The sequence below is a fragment of the Micrasema longulum genome, unplaced genomic scaffold (assembly GCF_059751315.1).
Source record: "Micrasema longulum isolate JH-2025_06_02 unplaced genomic scaffold, ASM5975131v1 h1tg001892l, whole genome shotgun sequence".
NCBI lineage: Eukaryota > Metazoa > Arthropoda > Insecta > Trichoptera > Brachycentridae > Micrasema > Micrasema longulum.
The window spans coordinates 25,250-42,256 of record NW_028279066.1 but is presented as its reverse complement, the minus strand read 5'-3'; the positions used below and the strand labels follow the sequence as shown (position 1 = coordinate 42,256).

The window sequence follows — 17,007 nt, the reverse complement described above, 5'->3', positions numbered from 1 at the left end:
GATACGATATTTCAACATTTTCGGTATAGGATAATATAATGTTATATTGTAATTACTTTTGAATGAACTGCATTGAAACATATTTTGGGGACGAATGTCGCAGATTGCTGTAATATATCAAATTTATTTATTATAAGATAGACCCCAATTTACCAAAAAATTAAAAGAAATCACGCTTAAAAGGTGTTTTATGTTCTTATGATTTACCTCAAAATTCAAACGATTTTAGTCGTGAATATCCCAACCAAAAAAGGAAATTAATTTTTATTACCTTGGTTTACAGTTTTAAATATACTTGTTGTTATATTTCCTAAATACAATAATAGAAAATATTTATTACGTATTTTCAATTATTTTACATTTTTTGAGAATGAAATTGTTAAAATTATTTGTTTGAAAATAAAGCGCTTGTTTCGTGTATCTAATTTTAACTAAGATATGAGTTAAGGACTGGATTTTCCTTAGTGGGAGGGATTTGAGTGGGAACACCTTGATGATTTTCCGAATGTTTAAATTTACTGTTTACAATATTGATGTGCCATATATTTGTTTCTGATCCTATATAATATTTGTGATGATTTTGAATTATTCTTTATGTTTCTGATCCTATATTTGTGGTGATATACTCATCTGTATGTGTCAACTAATTGCTCGTCCCAACTCAACACATGACTTTTAGCCCCGTGAAGTTGGGACATATGTCTCAAATAATGTTCAATACACAACCTATTGGGAAATAAATAAATAAGAATTCAGTAATACCTTTTCAATTGTGACATTATTTATTCAATTCAACATTATAAGGCATTTCTGAATGAGTATGTAATTAACAACAGAAAAATGTACCTATCCAACAGAAGGAAAGATATAATTAATAGGTATAGGTAGAAAAATGTTCCTCAGCTTTTATTGAAAATGTTTATAATTTTACGATTTTCGTCTGTGGCAAAATTTAAAAGCCTCAATAATGTTGTATACGATTTTAGGTAACAAAAGAGAGCGTGTGTTAGGGGTGCATATTAAATAATATTTCAGATGATCAGTGAGAGACAGTGAAACTTATTCCGATCAAATTGCGTCAATTACAATTATTAAAATAAATAATGGACAAACGACGCTTCTTGGATTCGCAAATAAACGCAGCCAAAAAACATCTCGCAGAAACGTCCTGTAATTTATTTTTTTAAATCCCACACTGATACGCCAAATATGCGACAATTCAACGCCGTTTCCGGGTCCTGTTCGCAGTCCTAGTGAGGCAGTTAAGTCTGATAAGGATCGATTGTGTAACATCTGGAAGAATTATTTCTGCAGGATTTAATCCTCGACCATTTTCTGACTATTAAGGAAATCGTTTGGGCGATGATATGTTTGAAGAATAAAGAAGCGCCTCGGAGATGGAATTCACCCCGAGCTGTTTGAAAAAAGTTTGAATGCAATTGTTTAGCCTCTCCAAATTTTATTGTCATAAGTCTGGGATGTAGGATGTTGTACGATAATTCTGAAAGAGATAATCTTTGAAGTGATTATCGCGGAACTCTGCTGAGCGTTCCAGGGAAGATACGGTCACACATAATCTTGGGCAAAATAAGATCTCCCGCAAACTCCGAGAGTCAACCAAACTGGTTTTATTCCGGGTAGATCGTCTGCGGACTGGAACCATAACATCATATGTATTATTTAACAGAACGATGAAATGAATTTAGCCCTTACGTGTTTCTTCATTGAATATGAAAAAGTGTTTGATAATCCTCAATGACTCATGATGCGTACGGAATTACTCCCAAGATCACTGCTGCAATCGCTATAAAAGAATCAGCAGCTCTTTGACTGATTGGTTCGGAGTATTCACTGGAGTGAGGCAAGGTTGCATCCTCGCACCGTTCTTATGCATTATGTTGATGAACTTAATATTACGTAAATCATTACCGCCCGACCGAGGTATAGAAATGAACTATTACTTAAAGTTGTGTCTCTCGGAGTACGCAAACGATGCGGTTCTTTTTGAAAAATGTATTGGTGATCTTCAATAAATTTTTCACAAACTGCAGAAAAATCTTCCCTTCTGGGTATATCAAAATATTAATAGCAAAAATACTCAGATTGTGTGCAACGAATCCTGTCCTGATCTTGATCTCCATCTGGCAAAGGATCAAGAAAGTTGACCGCTTTAAATATTTGAGAGTTCACATAAACTAGGATGGTGGCATGTAAAAAGAGCTTGCAACTCGTCTAGGAATTGCTGAAGCAACTTTTAACACGATGCGTGCTATTAGGAGCTTGAGCCTTGAGCTTGAGCCTTTACTCGGTTAAATAAATGAAGTTTATTCAACTCTTATAAAAATAATTATAATGAATATTCCTATATATCCTCGCATCTTACCAAACTTCTAAGGTTTGAGAGTAAGTGCTTGAGAAAAATATAAGATGGTTCGATTTCATCACCAACAACGAAGTTTGAGAACGGAAGCAGCAGCCTCATATAACTTGCATCTTGATAATACGGAGAACCTGGTTTGAACAAGTGATGCGGATGCCCAAGTTGCCTGTTCTTCACATCTGCGGTAAGAGACGAGAGTGCTAGCTGGCAATAGTGTGTCTCCTGGAGGTGTCTGGTGATACCTACATTCAGCGCTTAGAAGCGAATGTGGAACAAAGGATTTTAATTAATATAAATAATTGTTAAAAATAGACATTGAAATGAATGGAAAATTTTAAAGATAAATCTTTAATAGCTAAGCTATTAAAGTTAAATTGATTGCTAAAGATTCAGGAGGGATGAATGAATCTCAGGCCTCTGATTCGGAGACCGCAATAATACTACCACTGAACTACAACCTGACTTATTTATATCATGGTATCAAATATTTTTTGCTCGCTTAAAGATTCGAACCCGCAAATTACTATAGAAAAATAAAACTTTCATGATTCCGAGTTCGGATTCCAGAACAGAGATTTTTTCCGTTTTAATTTAACAAAATATATTTAATCATTATTATATAAGTTAATATAAATATATCATGATAAAAACTGGTATAATTTTGCCACTTTTTTATATTTATCAGTGGATTTTGTACTTCGTCTTAACCTATATCGTCAGACTGGTCTGACGATATACCAGAACTGATCAACTTTAAAAACAGACGTCTTATTTACCTATTTGTTTAAGATTCAATTCCACCAAGAAATTCTAATAGATAACCCCAATCAAACAAAATTTAATGTTATCAAATACTTATAAGGAGAATGCCTGTTTTGTGTTGAATTTTTGAATAAATAATAATCAATGTTGAGATAAAATCAGATTTTCTTTCGAAAAAATCTTGGGAATTTGGTTTGTTGAATTTGGTGGTCAACTAGATGGAACATTATATTTTATTTACTCATTTATGTTTTATTTCGGATAAATATCCATTATATTTCTGGTCCAGACCAGCTAAGAATTTTAAATGTTAAGCCTTGAGTTTTTTTGTTACATTTGAGCATATACATTTATTAATATATAGAATATAAGTATCAATACTAAAAAGAAGTTTGCTTGACATGAAATTTATTTGATCATGATAAAATTATATTTTTTACATGCAATTGACTATGTTTTACAGAATTTAGTTGATTTGGAGACAAGGCTTCAAGAATTGAGACTTGACCACAATCGGATAACTAATTTAGGAGGAGCACTAATGGGTTTGCATGGTTTGCTGAGACTCAACGTTAGTCACAACTTCTTGAATATCATATCTCCGGACAACTTAATAGGCTTGGACGAACTTAAGGTGTTGGACGTATCGCATAACCAAATTACATCGTTGGAAGAGCTATCCAAGGTATTTTATTTTTAATTTATTATTTAATTGCTGAATGATAATGATCCAATATTTTGTTTACCCATGAATGACAATTGTGTTGATGATTTTTAATATCTTCAGTTTCGGGTCAATAAAACAAGAACCCCTACATAAAACTACAAAAAAAATATAATCAAAAACACGATCGACATTTGCTTCATAAGATTTCGAGCTAACAATATTGAGCAATTGAAAATAATCGTAATAAAACACCTATGTGTGTTTTATGGGAAAAAAATTAAAAAGGAGAAAAAAATGTTTAATAAAAATATCTAAATAGTTAAAAATATTATTTTTTTATAAACAAATTTCATAAAAGGTACATGTTTTTTAAAATTATATCCATATTTACTTTTACACATCTAGTAAATGTTATCACTGTAACTCTCCAAAAAAAGAGACTTACTCTTGTGCTTGGAGAGTGACTTACACTGTTCTAGTTGTTTATTTATAAGTGGTTATATAATTTTAAAGGTACATGAGAAAAAAAAATAAAGACATAGGATTTATAAAGAAAAACATAAAACAATAATACTTATTAAAATTTAATGTAGTTTTTATACGTGTTCAAAAAATTTCTTTAGATTTACTTTAAATTTATTTATTGATATATTATTTTTAATTGTTTTTAGTTCATTGTGGAGATTAGTAATTTTTTTTACATCTTTGAAGACAAAGCTATTTTGACCATGACTTGTGACGAATTTAGGAATTTTAATATTATTTTGGTATCTGAGTGACTTATTCATCTCAAATTCTTTTATTTTTTATAAATTTGTATGATGGAATTTATTAAATAATGAGTGTTTTCTGTATGAATCTTAAATATGTTATACGGACTTTCCGTATTGAATGTTGAGGGTTTCTTTAAAATTACAAAATAACAACAAAACAAAACAAAATTTCATTTCCTTCTTTATTTTCAGTATTTAACTGACATCCACCCCTCTATCCCCTGTTTGCGTTTTTTTTTCTTGTTCAATTATCTTGGAAAGTAGATCCTTAATATAAAATTTTATTGAATTAAGACTCAAATTAACTTTTATTTAAGCTCACCACCAGCAAGACACAGTAAAGACCTTAAGCCAAACTTTGTAGATTCGGGTACGTTTTCCCTCTCTGCTGCAATAAATTTCAATAAACCAACAAGTTTAATTATTTTTTCAGACATATCTCTCGTCGCTCGAGGAGTTGCTAGCGTCTCATAACAACCTGACGATGCTGGACAAAGACTTCCACGGTCTGCTGAGACTCTGCTACGCTGACCTGTCTCAGAACCACATAGACAGCGTCAACTATGACTTGGTAACGAAAACGAATTGCTCCATTCACGGTGTATTAGGAACGTTGAAGATTAACCTACATGGTAAGCTGCCGTACAAAACTGAATCAAGATTTATATATATTTTTAATTGGAGGTGTTTTGAGAAAGGATTTCGAGATTTGACAAATATTTTAACAGAGACCATTTTCGTGTTAACAATATGGTCACGAGAAAGCATAACACTATTCGACATAAGCCCTCCATATATTTCACCAAACACACGAGGAAAGGGGCAATTAGAGCAGTAGAGTTAAATTTAATTACAATCGCGGTTTATGAAACTAGTTATTTAAAAAGATTAATTCGTTTATTGTCAGTGCTTTAAAGATAGTTAGTTTAGATAAAAATCAAGGCATTTACTAGTTATATGATCTGTCTAACATCAACTATTTTGCCCATGTTTAAACATCACTACTAATTTTTTTCTCTGATATTTTTTTAATGCAAAAGAGCCATAAAATCTTACTACAATTAAGGTTTCGATTATTTTCCTTCGCATAAATCATCAGATTAAAACAATTAAGATGTAGATATATAAACATAGGCAAAAGGTATAAAATTATTATTTACACCAGCCAGTGATAGGTCGTGAGCTCTGTAAATGCCTAGATTCCTCTCAAAATATGTCTGCTGAAAAATCTTGATACACTCCCTAGATAGTTCAATACAGTTCTTTCTTATCTAAAAAGATTTGAACATACAAAAAAATATTGCCGTAAATGTAATAATTCTGAGAGTAGCCTAATGTTATTGAATTAGGTAGATGTAAAGTATGTGTACGACTAGATTTATTTTATCATTGGAAATTAATATATTTATTCATTTATAATCATACTACATTTAGACGTGATAAGAAGGGATGAATATTTCAAAAGCGCACTTCCTTTTTCCGACGTGATTATTATAGACAATTTTTTTAAAACCTGCTTAATGTGCGAAAATCGAATTTCAAATATAGAAATAATAGTTTTTTTTAAATAAAGCTTACCAGTTTATTTTTTATTTCGAATTTGAAAACACTTTTGAAAGATGAATTAATGGCTACTAAAACTATCGTATGTTGAAAACATCAACTTTTCGGGAAAGCTGATTAAAGTCATGTTAATTTATCTTGATAACATATTTATTAATAATCATGTTTTTTTACATGAAATTTATTCAAAAAATTGTTTTTTCACTATGAAGAATATTGCATAGTCCCAGGAATGGCACCTGAATGGTAAGATTTTACTTTCGTGTAACAAAACTGATCATGATGCGTTGCATTTGGAGTAATTTTAAAAAAAGTAATGCCTGTGTACCATTAGATGCGGAGTGGGAATGATGACATTAGAAAGTTTTGTCAATAATAAATCTTTTAATCGACTTTAGTTAGCTGTCCCCTTATGTTTTCAAAGTACACACATATGTATTAGTATCTACGATAGTTTAAAAGCTGCTATTAAAATGTTTAGAATAATAAAGCAGTTAATAACTCTGAAATTTCCTAATAAAACGTGGGTTTCATGTTCCAGGCCGATGTTTTTTTAATAACTTTTTAAGAAAACACAATTTCAAAAAAATAATTTTATTGGTTGATTTAACGATTTTCAACAATGTGTTTGAAATATGATGTACGTAGGTCATCTTTTTAAACTTTGAATTTTGACAAAAAATTTTTTACCTTCAGTTTCAGTGCTGCAGAGCAGCGTTTATTTTATAATTTTAAAAAAATACATACAAGAATTTGTTACCCACTAAGTCTAAAGACTTTTCGGTGGGACACATTTTTTTTTATGACAGGTTTATATTACATTTATTTTATTTATATTTTACAAATTTATTTATAAACAGGCACTATAAAGTATCTAGAAGATATTTTTTCAGTTCTTTTTTTTTTCATTTGAAGATCTTTCATGTTAATGATGGTTTGTGGGAGATCATTGAACAATCTTGGAAATACGCAATTTAATGTTCGCTCTCCGAAGTAATTTGTAATTCGGGGAACAAACAGGGAGCCCTTAGTTTTTAATCTAGTGTTGTGAGTGTGGGAAACTCTTTTTTTTATATTCCGGATCAACAAAGTGATCTACAATCAATTTGTATTAACAAAGTTGTTTTACCGGCAGGATATTACTGAATTTAAAACCTTACAACCTTATTACGTACACGTTTGGGGTTGTAAAATAGAAATAAGAATAGGAACTGCTTCGCTTATGAGACGAAAATGAATACCTTCATCGCGGAATTCAATTTGTGAATTTACGTCATGGCGCCTATTTTTAAATAATGACCAGAAAAATGCGTTGCGCCACGGTTTGACCACCACTGATTTAAAGCATTTTTTTAAATTACATTTTTGCAAACTTGTGATATCATTTCGGTAATTTCTTTTCGGATGTTGTCCTTAAGCATCAGAATTGTCACAATATTTAAGTTTGTCCAAATGTTTGTAGACAAGAGACTGGATTTCACCCCCTCGGGAGTCGATAAGAATTATTGTAATGAAACCAACTGGTCCAAGAAGAAGTTTAAAAATTGGAAAATTGTTTTCAGGCGTATGTGAAATAATTCAGTCAGATGAATCTCTTCACAACAATAAAGGTTTCAGCTCTTTAACCTCACTAAAATCAACAAATGGAAGAATTGAAGAAAAATGGGTGTTCAAACATAGGAAAAATGGTGAATGTTACACAGTGTGTAAAGTGGCCACTTAAACCAGCCAATGACGGGCCATAAGCCCTGTAAATGCCTCGACTTCCATATTCCCTTATTTAAGGTATTCTCCATCCCTGTTGTAAATTGTTAATCAGAATTGTCATTTGTTTGCTGGTGTACACCTTTCCCATTAAGATCTCATAGAAAAAAAATCGTAGGGTAGAGGATCATGGGAGCCAGTCGATATCATCACATTTTAATATTATTTAGGGGGAAGAGTATCTCCGAAAATTTGCATCGTTTCATGAGCTGTATGTGACGTGGTACAATCCTGTTGGAACCATAAATGCCGTAGACTCAATTGATGCAATTCAGAAACAAAAAATATATTCAACACCAAATCATAGTTTTTTAACATCCAAATTCCTGTGCTTGGCATTGGTGACAGGTGCCCGGACGTTCACAAACACCGTTTCTCACCGCATAAATATTTTCTGACATATGATGGGTACGTTATTGTCCAGACTTTTTTTTATTTCCCAAGGTATATAAAAATTCAAAATCATTCATAACACACTGAATATTTGACTAACTTAGCACCGAAAAAATCACGCATTTTTATTCAAGTATTTACAATGAGGAAGTTCGGTGGTTTTAAAAAAAAAGTTTTATTTGTTAATAGACTCTTTATTTTATTTTTGTGTATCGTATTAAAAGAACTATGATTTTTAAAGTTTTGTGGTTATTTTTTATTTTTGTTTCTGAAATTACTCCGCGTGTGGCGTTTAAAGTTCTCTTCCGCTTTTTCTCGGTCATTTTTGCCGATTGGTCTGTTAAATTACCGTAAACCAGAAATCTTTCACAACTCTCTTATCATTGGTTAATTCATGCGAACTATTGACGTCGTTCAAAGAACTTTGTTTTTAGTAAAAGATTTTTTTTAATGCGTTTTCTAGAAACTTTTCCGTACAATTTAATAATCTAATTATTACCGCGCGTAAGAAAACATTTTTTATTCCCAATCTCCCACAGGGCTGAAGTTCCTCATCGAACAATTATTTCAATATACATATATGTATTTTATTATTTCACTAACTGTCAAATAATATGAACACACAAATGACAACCAAACCAAAATAGTGGTCAGACAACATCGGTCTGGAACATAAATTGCACCATGCATATGGTATTTTACCTACGTATATTATATTATTATCTCAATTCAAACATCTGCAGCTGATTTCCTTATCTAGGTTTAAAGTTTTGAAACAACAGAATATTAAAATAGAAATATTTTCACAGTATTTATATAAGTTGCAGTTGAATACGATAGTTGAAAATTGAAAGCGCTTAAGTTAATTTACTAGCATGGGTTAAAAGTTTAAATCATATCATAGACTTTTCAATTTAATGTTTATAGAAAGAACACAAGTGATAGTATATTTCGTAAAAGTACATAAAATACTCACATACTCGTAAATCGGTAAAAGGTCCAATAATGTTTTACTCGATGACAATTTCCTTCTAATTGAAAAACCGAATGCGTCCAAATAGTTTCGATTTTTATTATACAATCAATTTTAATTTCTTCACTGAGATGTGTGTATATGGTTGAGCTTTTGTCTTGTATAGCTGCGATATTGCATTAAAAACTAATAAATTATTTTGCGGAATGAAGCGATACTCTCATATTGATTGATAATTTTTTTAATTTACATATTTAAAATCAGCTGGGTGTATGTGTAGTATTTTCGAATACATGCTTTATGCGAATAAGCTTAAAATTTTATTTATTTATTTGCTTTCACAATCTTAGCTTTAACTTTTCATTTTATGACTGTGTTTTTGACTAGTTTGTGTGTAAGTTAACTGGTTAGCCAGTAATATTAGGAAAATTTATATACAAACATGTAAAATGACGAAAGTATGACGACAATTCAAAGATTTATTATTCCAGCTCAAACGGGTTACTTCATATAATTTTTTTTACTCGGAGCTGAATACAATTGTACATTTCAATCGTTGATATGCATTATATTATTATTACGTTTGTATCTAAGTGTGGAAGACATTTATAGAGATGATAGATATAGAACAATAACTTCAGTTGACTATTGTTGACAAAAATCAAGTTTCTGGACGTTATCAGACACGAGGGTCAAAAGGTTATTGTGATCGTCTGAATAAATAAATCATTTTACAGTAAATAATGAACACTCGCATAGTATACAGTACTAAAATGACGTTATTTTTTAAGACTTTGACGACGTTCTGGCTTCAGAACGTACAGAACGGATGCAATAAAATATTAGAAAGTGCATATAAATAATAATATAGTCATTATGACAGAGAGGGAAAACCATTTTTGAGAAAGGAGTATGTAAGTCTTATTACTTGGCAGTCTTGGCATTGGCTGGTGTATGTGGCAACTTTACCCGCTATGTAAATATAACCACTATGCCCATGTTTAAACGTTTTTATAAAATAAAAGAGAAGTTGCAGCGTTTATTGATTTAATAAAATTATTTCATCCACTAAGAACCACTAGCCTTTAGAGGAAACGCAGTTTGACTTTTCTTCATACAAACCCATTCCCGTATTTTCTTCCTGGATTATGGCACTGAAGTCAGTTCATTATTACAAGAATTTCCAAATAAACAAACCAGTCGTGTGATACCAGACGGAGAATAGCCTATTTCACACATATCGTCTTAATCTAAACAACATCTTATATGCTATAAACTTTTAAATCATTAAATAAGAAATGGCCCACGCTCAGACGCTTAAGTCTGTGTGGGTATTTTTTCCAAAGTATGTTATAGCTTAATTTTAAGATGTATTTTTGTAATTATAAATTCTTTATTCTATGTATGGAAAAATGAACAAATAAACAACAAAAAAACACGGTAAAATTATAGTGGATTGACATTCATTAGATTCGTTTGTACCTATTTAAATTTGAAAATATTTATGTTCTCCATTTTTTTAATATAAAACTCCATAGTTAATGACTTTAATAAAAATATCAGTAAAAACGCCTAGGTCAATATATTATTTAAAAAAATATTTATATTAGAGTTCATATTTACCGAAATATTTAAATTTTGGTGACCATTTTCAACGAGTTGTAAATAACTCACTATTTGATTTATTTATCACTATATTTTTTTATGGGAGCTAGGACTATACAAAAACTCATAAAAGCACCCAGCCCGAACGCGCGGTTTACAAACATAGTAAACAATTTTGAAGAAATAAAATATACTTAATAAAAATAAAAATAAATCGGTTCAATGTTGAAGTGCGGAAAGCGGGACCATGAAACGTCGATTATTTTGATTTTGACCATTTTAGTTCAGCATAATCAGTCCGACGTGCAGTTGTCTTTTTCGTACAGTATTGGGGAGGCATTTGCGAGAGAGTGGCAGAAAAACAATGTTCAAATACCTATTGTCTGGCACTGCATATCCTCTTAACGTCTAGTCCAGGCTGCCATGGTTTCTTCTCGAAAAATGTTTTCTCTCTGTGTTGCAATTTATATCAATGTTCAACCTTGTCTACAAATATTTAGATATACTCAAAATATTATTTAGTAACATTGTATTCGGATATCATCATTATATGGTGTATGGCAGCGTATCTTGGTCATTTGTGTCATGAAAATAACTCCAAGTATCAGTATGGAGATGGTAAAATATTGTATCTGAGAACCCTTTTAAATAAATATTTCATATTGACTTTGCTGAAAATCGAACTTGGGTCTTAGGCATGGTAGCCAAACGTGCTAACCACTATAAATAGGTATTTAAGTGTTATTTACCACAAACACACTTAAAAATAAAATAAAGTGACTTTCTTTAAAATTCTTATAGCGTGCAATTTTATTAGCAAAAAAATTACCACAATATGAAGAAGGCATTATTTCATATTTTATGAGAAATTCGATATTGGAATTATTATATACAAAAACTTCTGGTAGAAACTTGTAAAAAATAAATTGGATTTGTTCTTAATTATTTATTTTTATTAATTATTTATTGGACAAAATTTTGCTAAAAAAAATTTTTTTCTGCGATTTGATTGTATAACTACTCATGTATTATGTATGCATTAGATATATTTATATAAGCGAAAAAAATAAAATAATACATAATATAATATGTAGTTGGCAACTCTGGCAACTTTGTACATTCCGACTTAGTTTACCTTATGTTAAAAAAATATATAAATCCAAAACCGATATGAATAAATATTCTGATAAAGTGCATTTTTATCAATTTGATTCAACATATCATGGAAGTACAATATAACCCTTCCTATTTTACTAAATGTGCAAAGTAACTTTGTAGTTGGAGCCTCATATTATGCGAAATTATTGATTTTGAATTGCTTGTTTTTAATTTAAAATTTATTTTTATGGCGTTTGTAATTATTTAATTTTCAACAAATAATACTTACACGAAAAAAACACTCAATTAAATATATTTGGTCTCAAATCCGACCGAAAATTTAATAAGTTTATACAATTAGATCACTATCGTATAAACTTATTTAATTTATATAAGTTTATTCAGAATTTAAGAAAAAATGTTTATACTCGATGCTAATTAAATTATACTAGCTATATACCAGCCATCGGCTATCGCTAACTTAGTATCATAACTGCTAGAAAATTCGTCACGACTTAATACGGGAAAAAACTGGAAGAAATCATTAAAAAAATAGAACTTTTGCATAATTCGTGTGAAACAGAAACGCCGGGTGGTCCGAATAGGCATCTGATTGATAGAATAATTATAAGACATAAAACTAATATCCAGTATCTACCCGGTATCCGGCTTAGTTTTACCATCCGGCAAGTTACCGGATAGTAGCTCAATATCTGGCGGATACCTAATATTCATTGATGTGCAAAAATTATGATTTATTGATTTCAACCGTGTTTATGAAAGGGGAGATAACCTTCATTATTTGAAAAATTTTCTTTTTTTGCTTAAAAACGTTCGTCAATGTTTAGTATGCACTCTAGAAAAGAATTTCGCCCGCAAATAAAAAAGGGTATTAAAAACATATTTTTAATTCAAAATACATTTGCGAGAAAAAAATAAAGCGCAGGGGGTGAAACAACCCAATAGCATTACAATAATTGCATTAATACTATGTAATAATCATTAACATTATAAGTGATCATTAAAAATTGTTCAAACCTTTTTTATTCATGTCGATTAAAAGTTTTGTTTTTAACTATGAGAGAAATTCAGTATCTACCAGGTGTAAATCCAGCTTAGAGGCTGGCTGAATATCCAGTATCCGGCCAAACCACTATCCGTTTCACCACTAATAATATTAATGATAATTGAAAATAAAAGTAATTAATTTTTATCATCATTTCTCCATCAACACCAAGTGGTGAATTGCGCACTGCATTGCCACTCCGATTAAAGCGTGTCTAACATAGACAATTTTTGTCACATTAAAGGTAACATGATTGGTTTTACGCTTCAGGGGCCAGTCCTGGAACATTTAAATATTGCAATTTTGCACCCACCCCTCGAGAAATCGAACCCAAAACCTTAAAAAATGGAAGGCAAAACGCGCCAACCACTACACAACGAGGTGGAGTAATCTCCACTTGATTTCCTTTTCAGAATTTTTACCTGAAACTAATCATCGAGTTAAAACACTAATTTAGGGCTCTGGTGCTGGTGCCCGGACACAGAAAAGAGAGTTTTTCGGAATTCCTTAACAATTAAATTAATTTGGAAAATTTCACTTTCACGGGCGTTAATTTTTGTTTCGTGGTTATCTTTCATATACATTTTTAAATGTCAGCTATTAGGATTTTTTCAAATCATCAAATAAAAGAGGAAAATAAAAGACCATCAATAAAAGTGTCGGACATTATTGCTTTTAAGTTTACAGCAGCTATTTTGGTGGCGGGCCTTATGAACATGTCAATTATTTTTGGGGGGGCAGTCGACCGTCGACGTCACTCGTGCACGTGCAAGCCAAACACAACTGATTTAAATCCCATGTGCCAAATACTCATATATAGTCAAATTAAAGAATTGCTGTGATGAAATAATGCAATTTGCAACGGCTTTTTAATACCAAACATGCCGACTACGGCACTCGTTACTTTAAGCATTCTGATTTACGAAAAAATAAAGTTAAATTAATCGACGGCCGGGCCAGAAGGGAGCACTCGCTGGCCAAATCTGGCCGCCAATTATTGCCGATCGCTAATATAGATCATAAATGTTTTATCTTTGTAGTAGCAACCATATTAATTATTTATTCCTATATCTTTAAGTTAACGAAAAGTAGTATCTTTATATTTAAATACTTTTAACGGATTTTTTCTAACATGACTAGTGTATGCGATAAGATATTAATTACATGTGATACAAAAATGACATTAATTGCAATCAAATGGTTAACACCAATAAGCAAAATTGTTGTATTAGTCAAGTGACGATTTATCTTTTATAACAATAGCAGTTTCGAGATAAACGATTTATTAGGCAGGATGGCCGTAAACACAATTGAGCGATAATATGTTTTGCGTTTCAAATTCTAGAGTTAACATTTTATTTATCATAATGGAATTACAGTTTTAAAATAATGACATTATTATAAATCATTTCCATGTCAATCTGTTTTTAAATTAATATACAAAAAAAAATTTACAGATTTGAAAAATGCATGTATACGTTTTATTTTTAAACATCATATTGCGTATGTAACAACGTTTTTTATAATAGTCTATAGAATAGTTCTATGCGTAAATATTTGTTTAATGTATGCAAATGTTTCCTTTGTTTGTGTTTGAATAGTCCTGTAGGTAGTTTATAAATAGCCTTGTATAACAAATATAGTCGTTGATTAATTTGTCTTCAGAAAATCCAGTGTTGTGCGGAGAGCGTTTTCAAACTTTGGCCAGCGCAATAGAGAAGAGACAAGCACGCATTTTAGGTACATGCCCAGTTCGTGTATCAATGCTGAATCCTGCCTTACTGAATGATGTCATGCCTGATAGACGCAGTCATATGCTACCTGCTCTTTTAGCTACATTAGCTCCACCGGGACTTATCAAGAGTACTGAGGACCCACCGGTTAAAAAAGAAGAGTTTCACACGCCTATTAGCAAACATGACCTCGAAGTTTCAAAAAAACAGGAACCAGATTCAAAAACTCTTTATCAAAAAATCGAAACAATATTACAGGTAAATAAAGAAAAGCACGTCACTCCGGTCACCTATCGCGAGTCTGATACAAAAATAAGCTACCGTGAACTTGATCCCCAAATTCGAAAGCATCTTCCAGACTTACTGATTAGCAAGCACAAGGCTAACTCACCTGTGAGCTATCACGAGCCAGATCAGCCGGTTATCTATCACGGTCCAGATAAAGTGAGCTACCATGAACCGACATCGCCTGTTATCTATCAAGAGCCTAACCCAACGGTGATTTATCACGAACCAAATCCACCGGTCATATATCATGAACCGAATCCTCCGGTGATCTATCACGACCCAAATCCGCCGGTGGTCTATCACGAATCAAATCCACCGGTGGTCTATCACGAATCTAATCCACCGGTTGTTTATCACGAGCCTAATCTACCGGTGGTCTATCATGAGCCTAATCCGCCAGTGATGTATCATGAGCCCAATCCACCGGTGATCTATCACGAGCCGGTGCCTGTAGAGAGCTTCCAGAAACCTGAGACAGCTGTCATTAAGCATAAGTCAGACTTAGTTTCCAGCACTACCGAGTTTAGTGCTCCGCTCGTGCACTATAAGGAGCCAAGTATCTTGGAACCCGCGCCTGACACAATTTTGCATCCGTATGTCAAAGGTAAGAAAGAAAAAACTTAATTCTTTTAACAGGTGTAATCTTATTGTTTTTTTGTTAAAACTGTTCAATTATACAATACCAATAATAAAATAACATGTTAAACTGTAACTTCATTGATCGAATCGGCATTAACTTTTTAACATTTCATGATAAAATATAAGACTAATAACATTTTTTAACACGGAAATTACCTTCATAGGATGAATTGAAGAAATTTAGTGGTTTTAAAAAAATACGTTGGTTAAGGAAGTATCAAACTACGACAATTAAAAAAGTATATGTTTTTATGCATTGTATTATCAGTGTTATGATTTTTTAAGTTTTGCGATTTTAAAATTACTCCGCCTGCGAAGTCACAATTTCTCTACGGTGAGTTCGGCTGATTGGTGAATTTGCATCGTTAACCGAGAATCTATCCGGGTTAATTCACAAGAACTCGTGACGTCATTCAAAGTAGCTTTTATTAAAATCTTTTTTTTTACACATTTTTGAGAACCTTCGTCTTACAATTAAATGCTCTAATTTTTACCCTGTGTAAGAAAATATTATTTGTATCCAATATCCCGTAGCACTGAACTTCCCCATTCATACTTTAATACACTGACGTAACTTGAACACCTTTATTCCTTCAACTTTTGAACATCTGTACAATATGTTTATTGGTAATATGGAAATATTCATGTTTAATTTTTTTTTTTCATTGTTTCAGAATAAAATCAAGGCGGAAATTAAGCTAGCCAGAAGATGATAAGAAGACCACAAAAATAATCATGATTTTTTTAGCTATCTCTTAATGTACATATTAAAACAAAAATAAGAATCCAAAAATACAAGAATTTTACAAATAATATTCTGGACGATTTTTTCTTAAATTCTTTCTATTCACAATCATTACAATTAATTTAAGAAAATATATATACGCATTAATTAACCAAGTTATATTATACTATATTTTCGTAAGTAAAAATATATATACGAATATCAAAACAAGTAATTTACCCTTAAATTAGATTAGACTGTATTATAATATATCTACGATACATAAATGTTTTTTTATAAACAAACTAGATTTATTTTAGTGTCCGGTTACAAAAAATCTGAACACAGATTAATGTTTTACTATATTTTAAGGTGCACTCATTTATTTCATAAGTATACATGTATTTAGGAAACTAAAAAATTAGTTGTACGAAATTAAAAAATATTTGAAGAAACAAATGTACCTACATTAAAAAAATAGAGTACCTATATTATCATTATAACATATTATATTATTATGTCATTTTGAAAAAATATTCTTATAACATTTTTTATTTAGTTTAATATTATTAATAGCAT

The 17,007-nt window shown here is 31.2% G+C and overlaps 1 protein-coding gene across 1 annotated transcript in view; it reads left to right on the top strand.

Annotated features, from left to right (window-relative positions):
- ltl (leucine-rich repeat-containing larval translucida) overlaps nt 1–16,483 on the top strand; it is a 98,388-nt gene extending 81,905 nt beyond the window's left edge. Inside the window, exons 6-9 of the mRNA XM_088238409.1 lie at nt 3,606–3,827; nt 5,016–5,214; nt 14,710–15,669; nt 16,379–16,483. Of these exons, the coding sequence (XP_088094535.1) occupies nt 3,606–3,827; nt 5,016–5,214; nt 14,710–15,669; nt 16,379–16,383 (1,386 nt within the window). The 3' untranslated portion in view covers nt 16,384–16,483. The remainder of the gene's footprint in view (nt 1–3,605; nt 3,828–5,015; nt 5,215–14,709; nt 15,670–16,378) is intronic.
- Nucleotides 16,484–17,007: the final 524 nt, after the last annotated feature.